The 12,713-nt window shown below is 38.7% G+C and overlaps 2 protein-coding genes and 1 pseudogene across 3 annotated transcripts; 2 read left to right on the top strand and 1 right to left on the bottom strand.

Moving 5' to 3' along the window:
• Positions 1–6: 6 nt before the first annotated feature.
• Positions 7–3,035, top strand: LOC110420443 (uncharacterized). The gene has a single exon (XM_021433756.1). The coding sequence runs from the start codon at positions 2,123–2,125 to the stop codon at positions 2,993–2,995; it is 873 nt and encodes a 290-aa protein (XP_021289431.1). The 5' UTR covers positions 7–2,122; the 3' UTR covers positions 2,996–3,035.
• Positions 3,036–4,199: 1,164 nt separating this feature from the next.
• LOC110420204 (ARM repeat superfamily protein) lies at positions 4,200–8,441 on the top strand. Of its 2 annotated transcripts, none has more exons than XM_021433433.2 (3): positions 4,200–4,539; positions 5,365–7,794; positions 7,891–8,441. In XM_021433433.2, the coding sequence occupies exons 2-3, from the start codon at positions 5,375–5,377 to the stop codon at positions 8,093–8,095; spliced, it is 2,625 nt and encodes an 874-aa protein (XP_021289108.1). In that variant the 5' UTR covers positions 4,200–4,539; positions 5,365–5,374; the 3' UTR covers positions 8,096–8,441. The 2 variants fall into 2 exon arrangements, with proteins under 2 accessions (XP_021289108.1, XP_021289107.1); XM_021433432.2 differs by having other exon boundaries at positions 4,201–4,539; positions 5,359–7,794.
• Positions 8,442–8,553: 112 nt separating this feature from the next.
• LOC110420205 (putative L-type lectin-domain containing receptor kinase VI.1 pseudogene) lies at positions 8,554–11,292 on the bottom strand (annotated as a pseudogene).
• Positions 11,293–12,713: the final 1,421 nt, after the last annotated feature.

Here is a 12,713-nt window from a genome sequence, read left to right as displayed (position 1 = left end):
AAAATTAACAATAAAAAATATAAGTATATTAAACTTGCATTTTAATAAATAGGAGTAATTTTGAAAATTAACAATACATACCTAGCAAAGTATTTATAAACCAAACACTGTAATGTTATCTTTCATGCATTTTAATCATTATTTTACTTGTATACTAAACACTGTTATGTTATTTTCCCTGCAATCACATTACCTGTAATCACATTGTATTGTAAAGTACCAAACGCTATCTTAAGTTTGTAGATTGTCATTAGCTGTAATGGTCAACCTCAACTCAATAGACAATTAGTTTATTCTATTGCATGTGTAGATTGAGTGAATCAATTTGCCCGTGGTTTTAGATCTTGTTTACCTTTTTTAAGCTCCTCAATTTCCATCTGCTGCCAGCTCATGGTTTCATTGCTGTATCTTTGGTCATATGGAAGCCTTGATCTTTTCATGTTGTAAGAGTAAACTCCTTTTCCATGAGATTTCATTTTCCTGGATTTGTTGTTGGAGCAAAAGCTTAGCGTTTGCAATTCTCAGATTTAAGAAATAAAATGAAGAAACTTCCTTCATAGTTTGTCTTGCTTCTTATCTGTCATTCTGTAAAAGTATATCCATCTTGATAATGAGGTGCTTTGATGAGCAGGACATCTAGTATGAGTGACTAGGAGAATTTCTGCCCCTAATACTGTTAACTTATCTTAATGGCAATGTTGTTAATAATTATCTATCCTGTAAAATGTTCAAATGTTATCAATCAGAAAAGAAAGACAAGAAAAAGGTATTAGTGGAAATTAGTGAAATTTAGCTTTAGTGTCATAACTGCTTGTTATTTGTTCTCAATTGTTATTTCTGTGATTTTTAATTTGGTTCTGAATACTCAGAACATATGTTCTATTGGGCTAGCTTTTTTTCAGCCTCTAACATGAAGTTTCTGCCCTTCCAGTTCTAATGGATGATCACAAAGAAAATGAAGCTATAGCAGAGCTCACAAAAGCATTAGCTTTCAAGCCAGACCTGCAGCTACTACATCTTCGAGCTGCCTTCCACGATTCAATGGGTGATTATATATCTGCAGTTAGAGATTGTGAAGCAGCCCTTTGTCTTGATCCCAACCATACTGATACTCTTGAGCTATATAATAAAGTTCGTGATCAGGTTAAAGAACGGAAGTGAGAGAATCAGATGCCCATAATCATTCCTCTCTTCATCGTCTGCAGTTGGTAACCAGATTGTTGCCACCCTTTTTCTTTCAAATATTTTTGTTCAATTACAAGGGCACCATTAGTTTTTTGGATTTTGTCTCTGGAAAATTCCGAAGCACCGCCTAGGCCTTTGGGTGAAATGGAACTCAGGAGGAAAGAAGAAGGAAAGTGTATGGTTTAAAAGGAAAAGGAAAAAAGGGAAACTAGCAAAAGATAGCTTGTAAATATTTGTTTTCTGTGTCAAGGATTGAACCAATCAATGATATAAATAGTCCAGGCATGCGGCTGATGCTGCTACTGCCCTCTGTATTTCTCCGTCAGGGGCGATGCCAATGCTACAGCCAAAAGGAACATGTAAATGAAACTGCAGAAGTCTGTCCAGTCTAAGAGATTTTACACTTTGTTGGCTTTTTTGCTGTACCTTATGTATTCTACCTCTTCTCATCCTGTATTGTTCTTCCAGCGTGAAATTTTTCGCTTCAAAGGGTTTCTTTCAAACAGTTATATTGGAGACACCCTAAAGTTGGAAACTTAAAGCACGTTGAATTGATTAATGTCCATGTTAACCATTACACACCATATGATAATTCATGGTAAGTCGGTTTCCATCTGTCCAAAGTTGGAACTGGGCAACATTGGACGTAGGGCACCACTTCTGCCACATGGTTTTTGGATGATTCCAGCAAATGGTTAATTAACCTCTTGGTTCACTTTCATAGAAGGGTCTTTTCCACCCAACCTGTGAGCATCATAAAGTGAAAACATCGGTTTTCAGTACACTGCACGAGATCCCCATAGTTTCAGCTGCTTTACAATTATTTCTCACAACCACTCCTTTTATTATTTCTTCGTTCATTCATTCATATGCATCTCAAGTCACCTAGGCCCTTTTTTTCCCCACCTACTCCACTGAATCGTTTCACTTACTAGGAATGATATTTCTCTATATGGGAGAAGGAATGAATGAAGCAATGGAAAAGAAACGCCCCAGGAAGCTGAACTTCAATGCACCACTCTTGTCAACAAGGCGACCTGCAGGTGGTCACATTGCTGATAAACTGTCTTGTACGAATTCCCAGGGGGGATGCAAAGATTCAAGCAATGGGATTCCATTCTGCTGGGAACAGGCTCCAGGAAAGCCCAAGAACTTGGATGGAAGTAACAACGTAGATGACGCAGAAACGCCTCGTCCTAAACTCCCACCGAGCAGATGGCGTCCGCCAGAAGAAGCCTGTCAGGATCACAATCATGACCATGATGAAAGCTGTGATGCTGATGTGGATGACTACGACGATGACGACAACGATGATGTTTTCTCGGATGCTATGGAAGTTTTGTCACTTACACAAGCAATAGACATTGTTGAGAAAGCAGAAAAGTTTCGTGGATCATCAGACGGGTTAAAATCAAAGAGCTTAGAGCCTAGTGACTTAGAAGGGTTAAACCTGGAGAGCTTAGATCACAGTGATTGCCCATCTCCGAACTTCATAATCGAGCGGTTTCTTCCTGACGCCACAGCTTTGGCTGCATCATCTGCTATGAACACGTCGTTGAAAACAAAGCTTCCTTATCTCTGCAATTACTCAGAGTCGCCATGTGTTTCCCAAGCAGTGATAAAGCGACCATTCTCTTCCCCAAAGGGTTGCGGCCTGGAAATCTTGCTGCCATGGCGTATGAAGCACAAGCTGTGTGGTGTAAAAAGTCCAATCAAGGAAAGGTCTATCATCGCAAAACCAACTAGTTCAAAGCAGAAGAAACTGTTTTCATCAATTGTTGCCCCTTCTGGAGAATGGAGATGTAAATAAAAGAGGTTTCCTATGTATAGATATATATATATACTGCATGAAATCCTAGTGGAAATGAAACATTCTTCTTTCTGTCTCAGTTTTGCTTGCATTGTTTATGCTCTTCCTCTACTTCCCATACGTAATAAAGCATATAAACAAATGATACTCTTCTAGTATTAGATTAGGCTTAAAATGCAAAAATCTTATTATACAAGATTAATACATAATTATTAGCGTTTACAGATGTACCCGAACATCTGGTTTAGTAATAATGATCCTTGCATGAGATCGGCACATTCACAAATGTCCTATCCGAACATTTGTTCATAGACGTACTCAAACATTAGTTATGTAGTAATAATTGCTTAATGATCTTTTATTAAAATGTATCTGAATATATTAATACATGAGATTGGTACATTATTGGCATTCACAGACATTCTACCCCAACATTTAACTCAATAAAATTGATCAATATATCAAATCCTAAATATAAATGAAGCCAATCATCTATTTAATATAAAACAGTGAAATTAAAACATCAGATATCACTTTAGACAGCATTAATTAGACTCCTGCCTCCATTGCACGACTCCATAAATATGGATTTTATAAGCATATCATTCTCAATGATTAGATGCACCTTTGAAGCCATTAATGGTCATACAGCCATCCAAAATTAAACTTCATTATTACTATACATATATAAAAATAAAATATTGACTAATTTTTCCTTCTCAAAGTAAAGGTTATTATTAAATTAAAATATTGAATAATTTTTTTAAAATATGTTTTTATTTGTATAAATAGTATTAATATTTTTAAAATATAACTAAAATTGAAATAATTGATCGAATCGTTCGAGATAAGTTGATTTTTATTGTTTTTAATTTTTAATTATAATTTGATCAATTTTGATTAATTTTGATGAGAATTCAATTAATTCGCTTTTGAAATTATGAAACCGAACCGATCGAATCGATCAAATAATTACTTCTAATTTATAATTTTAATAAAAAAGAAAATCAGGACAATTGGCATTTAGTGGACTTCAAAGCCCATGTAAAGCAGGCTACAGCCTATCCAAGCCCATGGGCCCAGGAACAATACGAATCCAAAATTAAATTCGCACGTTTGGGGGGAGCATCGCACGTGGGAGATTTCAAAAATCTAGGGTTTTGGGGTTGGGTGATCCCGGGCACTGACGGGCAGGCTAGGAGCCACGCTGCCCGTTGGGTCGGTTTTGTTTTTTCACATTGAGACCCTCCCTCCCGCTTCCTTCCCATCATTCGAAATTAATTTATATATGTTCAAAACCATTTCTTCAATATCTCCAATCCAAACCTTCCTTACTCTAATCGCCGATTCTCTTTCCTCTTTCTGTCTCTCCTTCTTTTCCCTTTTCTTCTCAGTTCTCCCAAGCTTAGCCCAACAATTTTTGAAGAAACAAATACCAGGAAGTGAGGTTTCTGGAGAGAGAGAGAGAAACCCTAAGTTTTCCTCTTCTCTGTGGGGGGTTGTTGATTTTTGAAACTCTCTGGTTCGTCGGAGACTGATTCGAGGTATCAAATCTTCACTATGCCTTTTAATTTTTGTTCAGATCTAAGGTTTTTGCCTCTACCTCACTGGGTTTTTCTTAGGGTTTTGCATTTCCAGCATTAACGGTCAGGGTTTCAGTTTTTTTTTTCTTTTTGTTTTCCATTTCTGAAGTTACGGATCTCGTTCTGCTTGTTTTTTTTGTTAGTTTATTTGTCTGTTTGTTTAGTTTTCCTGTTTGGTTGTTTCCTTTAGTTTCCCTCTGTTTTCTGCTATTTGAAAAGGAATGAAATTAGCCGTTTTTTGGTTATGTTCTGAGTATTTGTTTTGAGCTGAAAACTTTGTTTGGTTTCTGAGAATGGACAGGGAAGGAGAATTGAGTGACTTTGGGGTTTATATCAGAGACCCCAAGGAAAGAGCAATGCTCTAATTTCCTTCATTTACGTTGAGCTTAGAAAGCAAATGATGTAACAATACATCTGTAAAGCTATAATGGTTTGCTAGATTGCCTTTGGACACATAAATTACTGCATGTACTTGGAAATTTCAACAATATCCTTGTTATCTGCATGGGGATTTTATTGCAATTTAATATACATGGTTTCACTAGTTCTGATTAATTAAATAAATCAAGCTACAAGATTCATCGATGTTGATTGTACCTAGTAAATGTTTGTCTGTGTTTGTTAGATGGCTTGTGTGGTTAAGATGAATTCATCTCATCAATTTCTCCTCCAGCCATTCTTGTTACTTGTTAATTTTTGCCCAACTATAACATGCTACAATCTCTTATGAATTGATTTGTATCATAGTCATGATATCTGATCAGTGTTTTATGTTCAAAGTTGTAGTGTTGTTAAAATGGCTATGGAGATCACTCAGTTTCTGCTGGCTGCGCAATCAGCGGATGCAAAAGTCCGGACAGAGGCAGAGGGTAATCTGAGACAGTTCCAAGAGCAGAACCTGCCTGTTTTCCTTCTTTCATTGTCAGTTGAGCTTGCAAATAATGAGAAACCTGTTGAATCCCGTAGATTGGCTGGTATTGTGCTTAAGAATTCATTAGATGCTAAAGATGCTATTAGGAAGGAACAACTTGTTCAACAATGGATGGCAATTGACATTTCTGTTAAGTCTCAAATCAAAGACTTGCTCTTGAGGACTCTTGGCTCATCTGTTCCTGAGGCGAGGCACACTTCTGCTCAAGTTGTTGCGAAAATTGCTTCAATTGAGATTCCTCGGAAGCAGTGGCCAGAGCTGATTGGATCATTGCTTAACAATATGACACAGCAAGATAGGCCTGCAGCCTTGAAACAGGCTACCTTGGAAACTCTTGGATATGTTTGTGAGGAGATATCTCATCAGGACCTTGTTCAAGAAGAAGTCAATGCTGTTCTCACTGCTGTTGTTCAAGGGATGAACCTAGCTGAACACAGCCCTGAAGTTCGGCTTGCAGCAACCAGGGCTTTATATAATGCTCTAGAGTTTGCGCAGACCAACTTTGAGAATGAGATGGAGCGGAATTACATCATGAAGGTTGTATGTGACACAGCCATGTCCAAAGAGGTGGAAATCAGGCAGGCTGCTTTTGAGTGTCTTGTTGCGATAGCATCAGCATACTATGAGGTGCTTGAGCCTTACATGCAAACCTTATTTGAGCTTACATCAAATGCTGTAAAAGGAGATGAGGAGACTGTGGCTCTCCAAGCAATTGAGTTCTGGAGCTCCATTTGTGATGAAGAGATAGAGCTCCAGGAGTTTGAGACTCCTGAAAGTGGGGACTCTGGACCTCCACATTCTCGTTTCATAGAGAAGGCTCTATCATCTCTTGTTCCTCTTTTGTTGGAAACTTTGCTGAAGCAGGAAGAGGATCAGGACCAGGATGATACAGTCTGGAACATATCCATGGCTGGTGGTACATGTCTAGGTCTTGTTGCCAGAACCGTTGGGGATGCTATAGTACCTCTTGTAATGCCATTTGTGGAATCTAACATTTTGAAGCCAGATTGGCGTTGTAGAGAGGCAGCCACTTATGCATTTGGCTCTATTCTTGAAGGTCCAACCATTGAGAAGCTCTCCCCACTGGTACAGGCAGGATTGGATTTTCTGCTTACTGCTATGAAGGATGGAAATAACCATGTGAAGGACACAACTGCTTGGACTCTTAGTCGAATTTTTGAGTTACTGCACAGTCCAGCTAGTGGGTTTTCTGTCATTTCACCTGAGAATCTCAAACGAGTTGTGGGTGTGTTGTTGGAGAGCATTAAGGATGCTCCCAATGTAGCTGAGAAAGTTTGTGGGGCAATCTATTACCTTGTCCAGGGCTACGAGGATGCAGGACCAAGTGTCTCTGTTCTGTCACCATACCTCACAGAGATAATTAGTTGTCTGATTGCAACTGCTGATCGTACAGATGGCAGTGACTCGAAGCTCAGGTCTTCTGCATATGAAACCTTGAATGAAGTTGTGAGATGTTCCAATATTGCAGAAACATCTCCTATCATTGCACAACTATTACCGGTCATTATGAGTAAATTGGGTCAGACTGTGGATATTCAGATTGTATCATCAGATGATAGGGAAAAGCAAGGGGACTTGCAAGCCTCTCTTTGTGGTGTCTTACAGGTTATCATCCAGAAACTTAGCAGTACAGATGAAACCAAAACTATCATACTTCAGGCTGCAGATCAGATCATGATTCTATTCCTTCGGGTGTTTGGTTGCCGCAGCTCTACTGTGCATGAGGAAGCAATGCTTGCAATTGGTGCACTTGCTTATGCCACTGGACCTCAGTTTGAGAAGTATATGCCTGAGTTCTATAAGTATCTTGAGATGGGTCTGCAGAATTTTGAGGAATACCAGGTTTGTGCGATCACGGTTGGGGTTGTTGGTGATATTTGCCGTGCCTTGGATGACAAGGTCTTGCCATACTGTGATGGCATTATGGGCCTTCTTCTAAAGGATCTTGCTAGTTCTGAACTCCACCGGTCTGTAAAGCCTCCCATATTCTCTTGTTTTGGGGACATTGGTCTTGCAATAGGGGAGCACTTTGAGAAGTATGTCCCCTTTGCTCTACCCATGATGCAGGGAGCAGCCGAAATCTGTGCCCAGTTGGAAACTGCTGATGAGGAGATGATGGATTACGGGAACCAGCTCAGACGTAGCATTTTTGAAGCTTATTCTGGTATCCTTCAAGGTTTTAAGAGCGTGAAGCCTGATGTGATGATGCCCTACGCTCAACATCTCTTGAAGTTTATAGAGTTGGTCTCAAGAGACAGACAAAGGTTTTTTTGTTTCTCTTTTCTTCCTCTTTGGTACATTGATGCTGCTAATGCCTTTAGTTTTGTCCATCTAAACACTTCTTTTTACACGAATTGCAGGGATGAAAGTGTGACAAAAGCTGCAGTTGCGGTCATGGGTGATCTTGCAGATGCACTTGGCTCCAACACAAACACAAAGCTCTTATTTAAAGACTGTGCATTCTATTCTGAATTTCTTGGTGAATGTCTCCAATCTGATGATGAGCAGCTCAAGGAGACTGCAGGTTGGACCCAGGGTATGATTGGACGCGTTATGGTTTTATGAAGCAGAAGTTCTAGTCCTTTGGAGTAAAGTTGTTATTTTGGTCTGTCCTTTTTCCTTGCTCTAAATCTGCTTTCCTTCTAGTTCTGGTAATGGTTTTTAAGGCATTAGGGAACCAAAAGGGGGGTTTACAACATGTATCTGTCCATTCATTATTGCGGATTTGGGCTTTGGATTTTCAGGATTTTCTTAATCCGCTTCTTATCATTGGGTAGAGAAAATCGAAGTTAAATGCTGGCATTGTTTGAGGCCCATAATGAAGGTGGTAAAAAAACTTGTGAAACAGTCTATCTAATGCATCCACTAATCCGGTGGTTTGTCTTTCGATATAAATTTTCAGTTGTTGGAACTTCATTTTTTTTCTTTGACAGAATTGGATTCTAAATTATTTCAAATGGATCTACATAGCCTTGCTCTGTTAAATAATCAATAATTGGTTGGAAGGAATACAGTTGTAGAGCATCAGTAATAAAAAAAAAATGTATACAAAAACTGACAAAAATGGCAGATTACAAGCAAAGGGCAAGCAAAACTAAAAGAGAACTAAATTCTACTAGGTTGGGGCAGAGCACCGTGGACCTTGGGAAGCAGCAGGGTCCGCCGCGGGTCGAGATTATCTCCCGGCAGATATAGAAGTAGAGGATATTGCGCCGATGGATGACGAATTATGTGATGTCAAGATTGAATCTTTAGAAATCACGTCCAAGATTCTTGCATTTGTCTCAAAAGTGCTCTGACAATCAGTCGAGCTTGCATTTGTCTCAAAAATGCTCTGACAATCAGTCGAGCGTTCATCATCAACGAAAGGAAGAGGACCATCCTCGTTGAGATACTGCATCACTTGTCGCATGGTTGGCCTAGAACCTGGTCTCTGATGAGAGCAAAGAAGACCCAATTCCAGAATCAACTCCATCTCCTCAACCACGTAATTAGAGTTCAACTTAGGGTCTGCTGCATCAAGGATTCGACTCATTTGCCGGCATTCCATCACCCAATCCACCAGGAAGAAGTTACCTGAATCTGTAGGCCTCCGTCCGGTGGCTATTTCGTGAAGCAAAACTCCGTATGCAAACACGTCTGTGCTGGTGGAGGCCTTCCCGTTGCGAGCCAATTCAGGTGCAATATATCCGATTGTACCAACAACGTTGGTGGTATGCGATGCTGTTCCATGATCATATAGCCTGGCAAGACCGAAGTCACCCAGCCTGGCGTTCATTTCAGCATCTATCATCACATTGCTGGATTTTACATCCCGGTGGATGACCACTTGCTCCCATTCTTCATGCAAATACAATAGCCCTGCTCCGATGCCTTTGATGATATCGAACCGTCTTGCCCAGCTCAACACGAAATTGTCCTTCGGGTTAAACAGTAGTGTGTCGAGGCTTCCGTTAGGGATGTAATCGTAGACCAGAAGGAGATCATTCTTTTTCTTGCACCATCCTTGGAGATTAACCAAGTGCTTGTGCCTCAATCTTCCTAAGCTTTCGATCTCTGCTGCGAACTCTCTCATTCCTTGAACTGAGGTCCGAGAAATTCTTTTGACAGCAACTTCACTTCTTTTACTGGGCAACACACCTCTGTACACTGCACCAAACCCACCTACGCCAATCAGCTCGCTCTCTTTAAACCTCTTTGTTGCTGTGTGAAGATCCTTGTAGCTGAATCTGTGAGGATAATCCAACTCCCATGCTTCAAGGTTTTCATCTCGCGTCATCCTTCTGTACAATGTCAAAGAGATCAATGATACCAACAGAAGCACGGTCACAACAGATAAAGCAGCAATAATCGCAGTGATTTTGGGTTCAAAAGACTTGGAAGAGCTTTTCTCTACTGGTGTTGTAGGAAGTTGAGAAGTGTTTAGGGCAGGCGCTTCACCGTTAGTCGAAAAACTCCATCCTAAGATGTAATGAGAGCTTGATTTTCTCCCTGTAGATGCGGAGAAGCCAACATACATTGTTTCCTTGACCACCGACGTCAAGTCGACGGGTTCAGATATAAGGGATTTGGTTGGTTTCTCTGTTCCCAGAGGGCATACTGTTACATTCACAACTTTCTGCACTCCATCATATGCTATCCAAGCATGGATAGGTCCCTCACCTTCCAAAGCCAGATCTTCATCATTTGTGCCATTGACATAATAAGTAGCGGCCTTTAAGAATCTTGAATTAACGCTATTGATGTTGATTCCAACATGGTTTCCTCTTCTGTCATCCTTCTCGTTGTGCCCATTAACGGTATCAAATTCAACTGCAAAGATATGGTTGGTCTCATTGCCATCATTTGCCGAGTTGAAAATTCCCAGGTAATGTTCTGTCCCAGCTCCGGGGAAACTTGGAGAGGGAGATAATGTGAAGGCCAAGCCGTAGCCTCCTAGCCCTGGGCTTGATGGGACTATATCGAAAACAAAAGATGTGCTAAAAGAAGAAGCATTCCGACAGGCAGAAGGGTATCCATCAAGCATTGGAATTGGTTGATAATAGAATGCATTGCCTGTAACATTTTGTGCTTTGTTGGTAAGTCTAAGCACACCAGTGGGTTTGATGATAGAAGCGCCCTCTCTGGTAAGATTTGTTTCACTTGCATTGAATCCAGGGAGGTTGAATTCTACAGATTGAGCTAGAGCAATTAGTAGAGGGAAGAAGCAGAAAAATAGAGTTAAAGAAGCTGCTGATGCCATGGGATTCTGAGAATTGCAAGATTAATCATACGAGGATGCAAACAAGAATATATTGAGGGAGATATATGTAGGAGACCCTGTAGAGTTCACAAAGTCAATGAACATGATCTATGGTAGAGGCTAAATTGGGCTGATAAATGGTGGTGAGACCGCTGTGTATCATTATCACGTTGGTTAAAGCAAGTCCATGCAAATGGGAACAAAGTGATGTTGAGAACTACCGTGACATGGATGGTTTTGATTTTTCAGTCCTTCTAGGCTGCTTGACTATTTCATCTTCATCCAATTTCTGAGATCCAAGTCAGAAAGAATGGCATTATTGATTTGGGGTGGAAAGCACTTAGACCGCTAGCTGTGTCTTGTTCGTTAGAGCACGTCCATCCTCATGGGAAGAAAGGGATGTCGAAAACTACGTTGATATAGATAGTTTTCTGAGTTTTCCAGCCCCTCTAGGCTGCTTGACTGTTTCATCATGCAATTTCCTGAGTCATGTCCCGAAAGAAAAGGCATATGAGTGATTTGGGGATGAAGCCGCTCAGGCCTTGGCTCAATTAATCCGCCAGCTGCAAGGTCAACAGCCGTTGAGAGGTTTTGATTTTTGTTCTCTGTTCTCGTTTCTGTGTATAACCAACCCTTGGTCCCTCAACTTGCTGACCAATCGAAACGAAGTTAGTGGAGTTTATTTATTCCAGAACTTGAAAGCTGTGTTCTATTGTCAAACCCTTGCATTTTCTTTCCAATTGCGTGCACATATAGAGGTCACAACAACTGAAGTGCACGGCGCCTTGCCATGTTAGACAATTAGTTGCTGTAGTTCCATTCCAGGCCTGGCCAGGAAACAAAATTATTTTGACCTGTTTTTTATTTTATCATGGAATTTGATAAAACATTATATTCTTGTTTCAAAGTCGTGCTTATCGTGGATTAAAGAACTGTATAGAATCTTCTGAAAAAAATGGTAAGAATTGCATTAATTTGTACTTTCAGGATGATGGTCTTTGTCCATGCCATCTCTCAGGACAATTCCTCTATCATTTTCTTGTATTAAAATGATATTACAATACTGATTACAATCAGACAGATAATCTAAAACATGTAGATAATAAAATTCGTTAAAAAAAACCTACACTTAATTATTTTTATCAATAAAAGTTCAAACATTTTACTTCTATTCATTTCTATTTTTATAAAAGTATCGACATAAATTATATCTTAATTATGGTTTTAAGGTAGAAAAATAAAACAAAAAAAGAGAGAGTAAAATATTTATCAAGCATTCAAAAATAAAAAAGAGATTAAAACACTTAGCTCTCAATATAGAAAATATCGTTGTAGTAGTAGTAGTGGAATTAAAAGCAAGGCATGATTAACCTATGGAATGGGGTTGGAAGTAGATTTCGTAATTTAGACATAACACGATAACACGATACAAAAAGATATAAAGTTAAATAGGTTTGGATTTAAATTTATTGTGTTTTGTGTTGACACGATTAAACGTGTTTAAAATATATTTAAATATGTTTAATTAATCGTATTAATTATATTATCGTATTTAAACGTGTATAAGTGATACGTTTAATATTACTGATAAATTTTTTTAGTATGATAATGTATTTTATGTATGTTATTTATATTAAATTTTATTGTATTTGATGTTATTATTATTTTGTTATAATTGTTTTTATAATTTTTTATTTTAAATTTGGATAACAAAATTATATTTAATTGAAAATATTTTAAGTTAATCATTTTAAACGTGTTAATTGTATTAGAGAAAAATTATGTTAATAGTTTAATCATGTTTATTAATCGTGTCGTGTTATATGGTTATTAAATGTATTCATAAACATGTTTCAAATGCTGATATGAATAATTATTTGTATAGTATTCGAATTTAACTTTATCATGTTTTGTATCTTAATTGTGTCAATACAATTAAGA

The sequence above is a fragment of the Theobroma umbraticum genome, unplaced genomic scaffold (assembly GCF_002168275.2).
Source record: "Theobroma umbraticum cultivar Fairchild unplaced genomic scaffold, ASM216827v3 scaffold_86.0, whole genome shotgun sequence".
Lineage (NCBI taxonomy): Eukaryota > Viridiplantae > Streptophyta > Magnoliopsida > Malvales > Malvaceae > Theobroma > Theobroma umbraticum.
The sequence above is the reverse complement of the archived record's forward strand: the minus strand, read 5'-3'. Positions and strand labels throughout refer to the sequence as shown.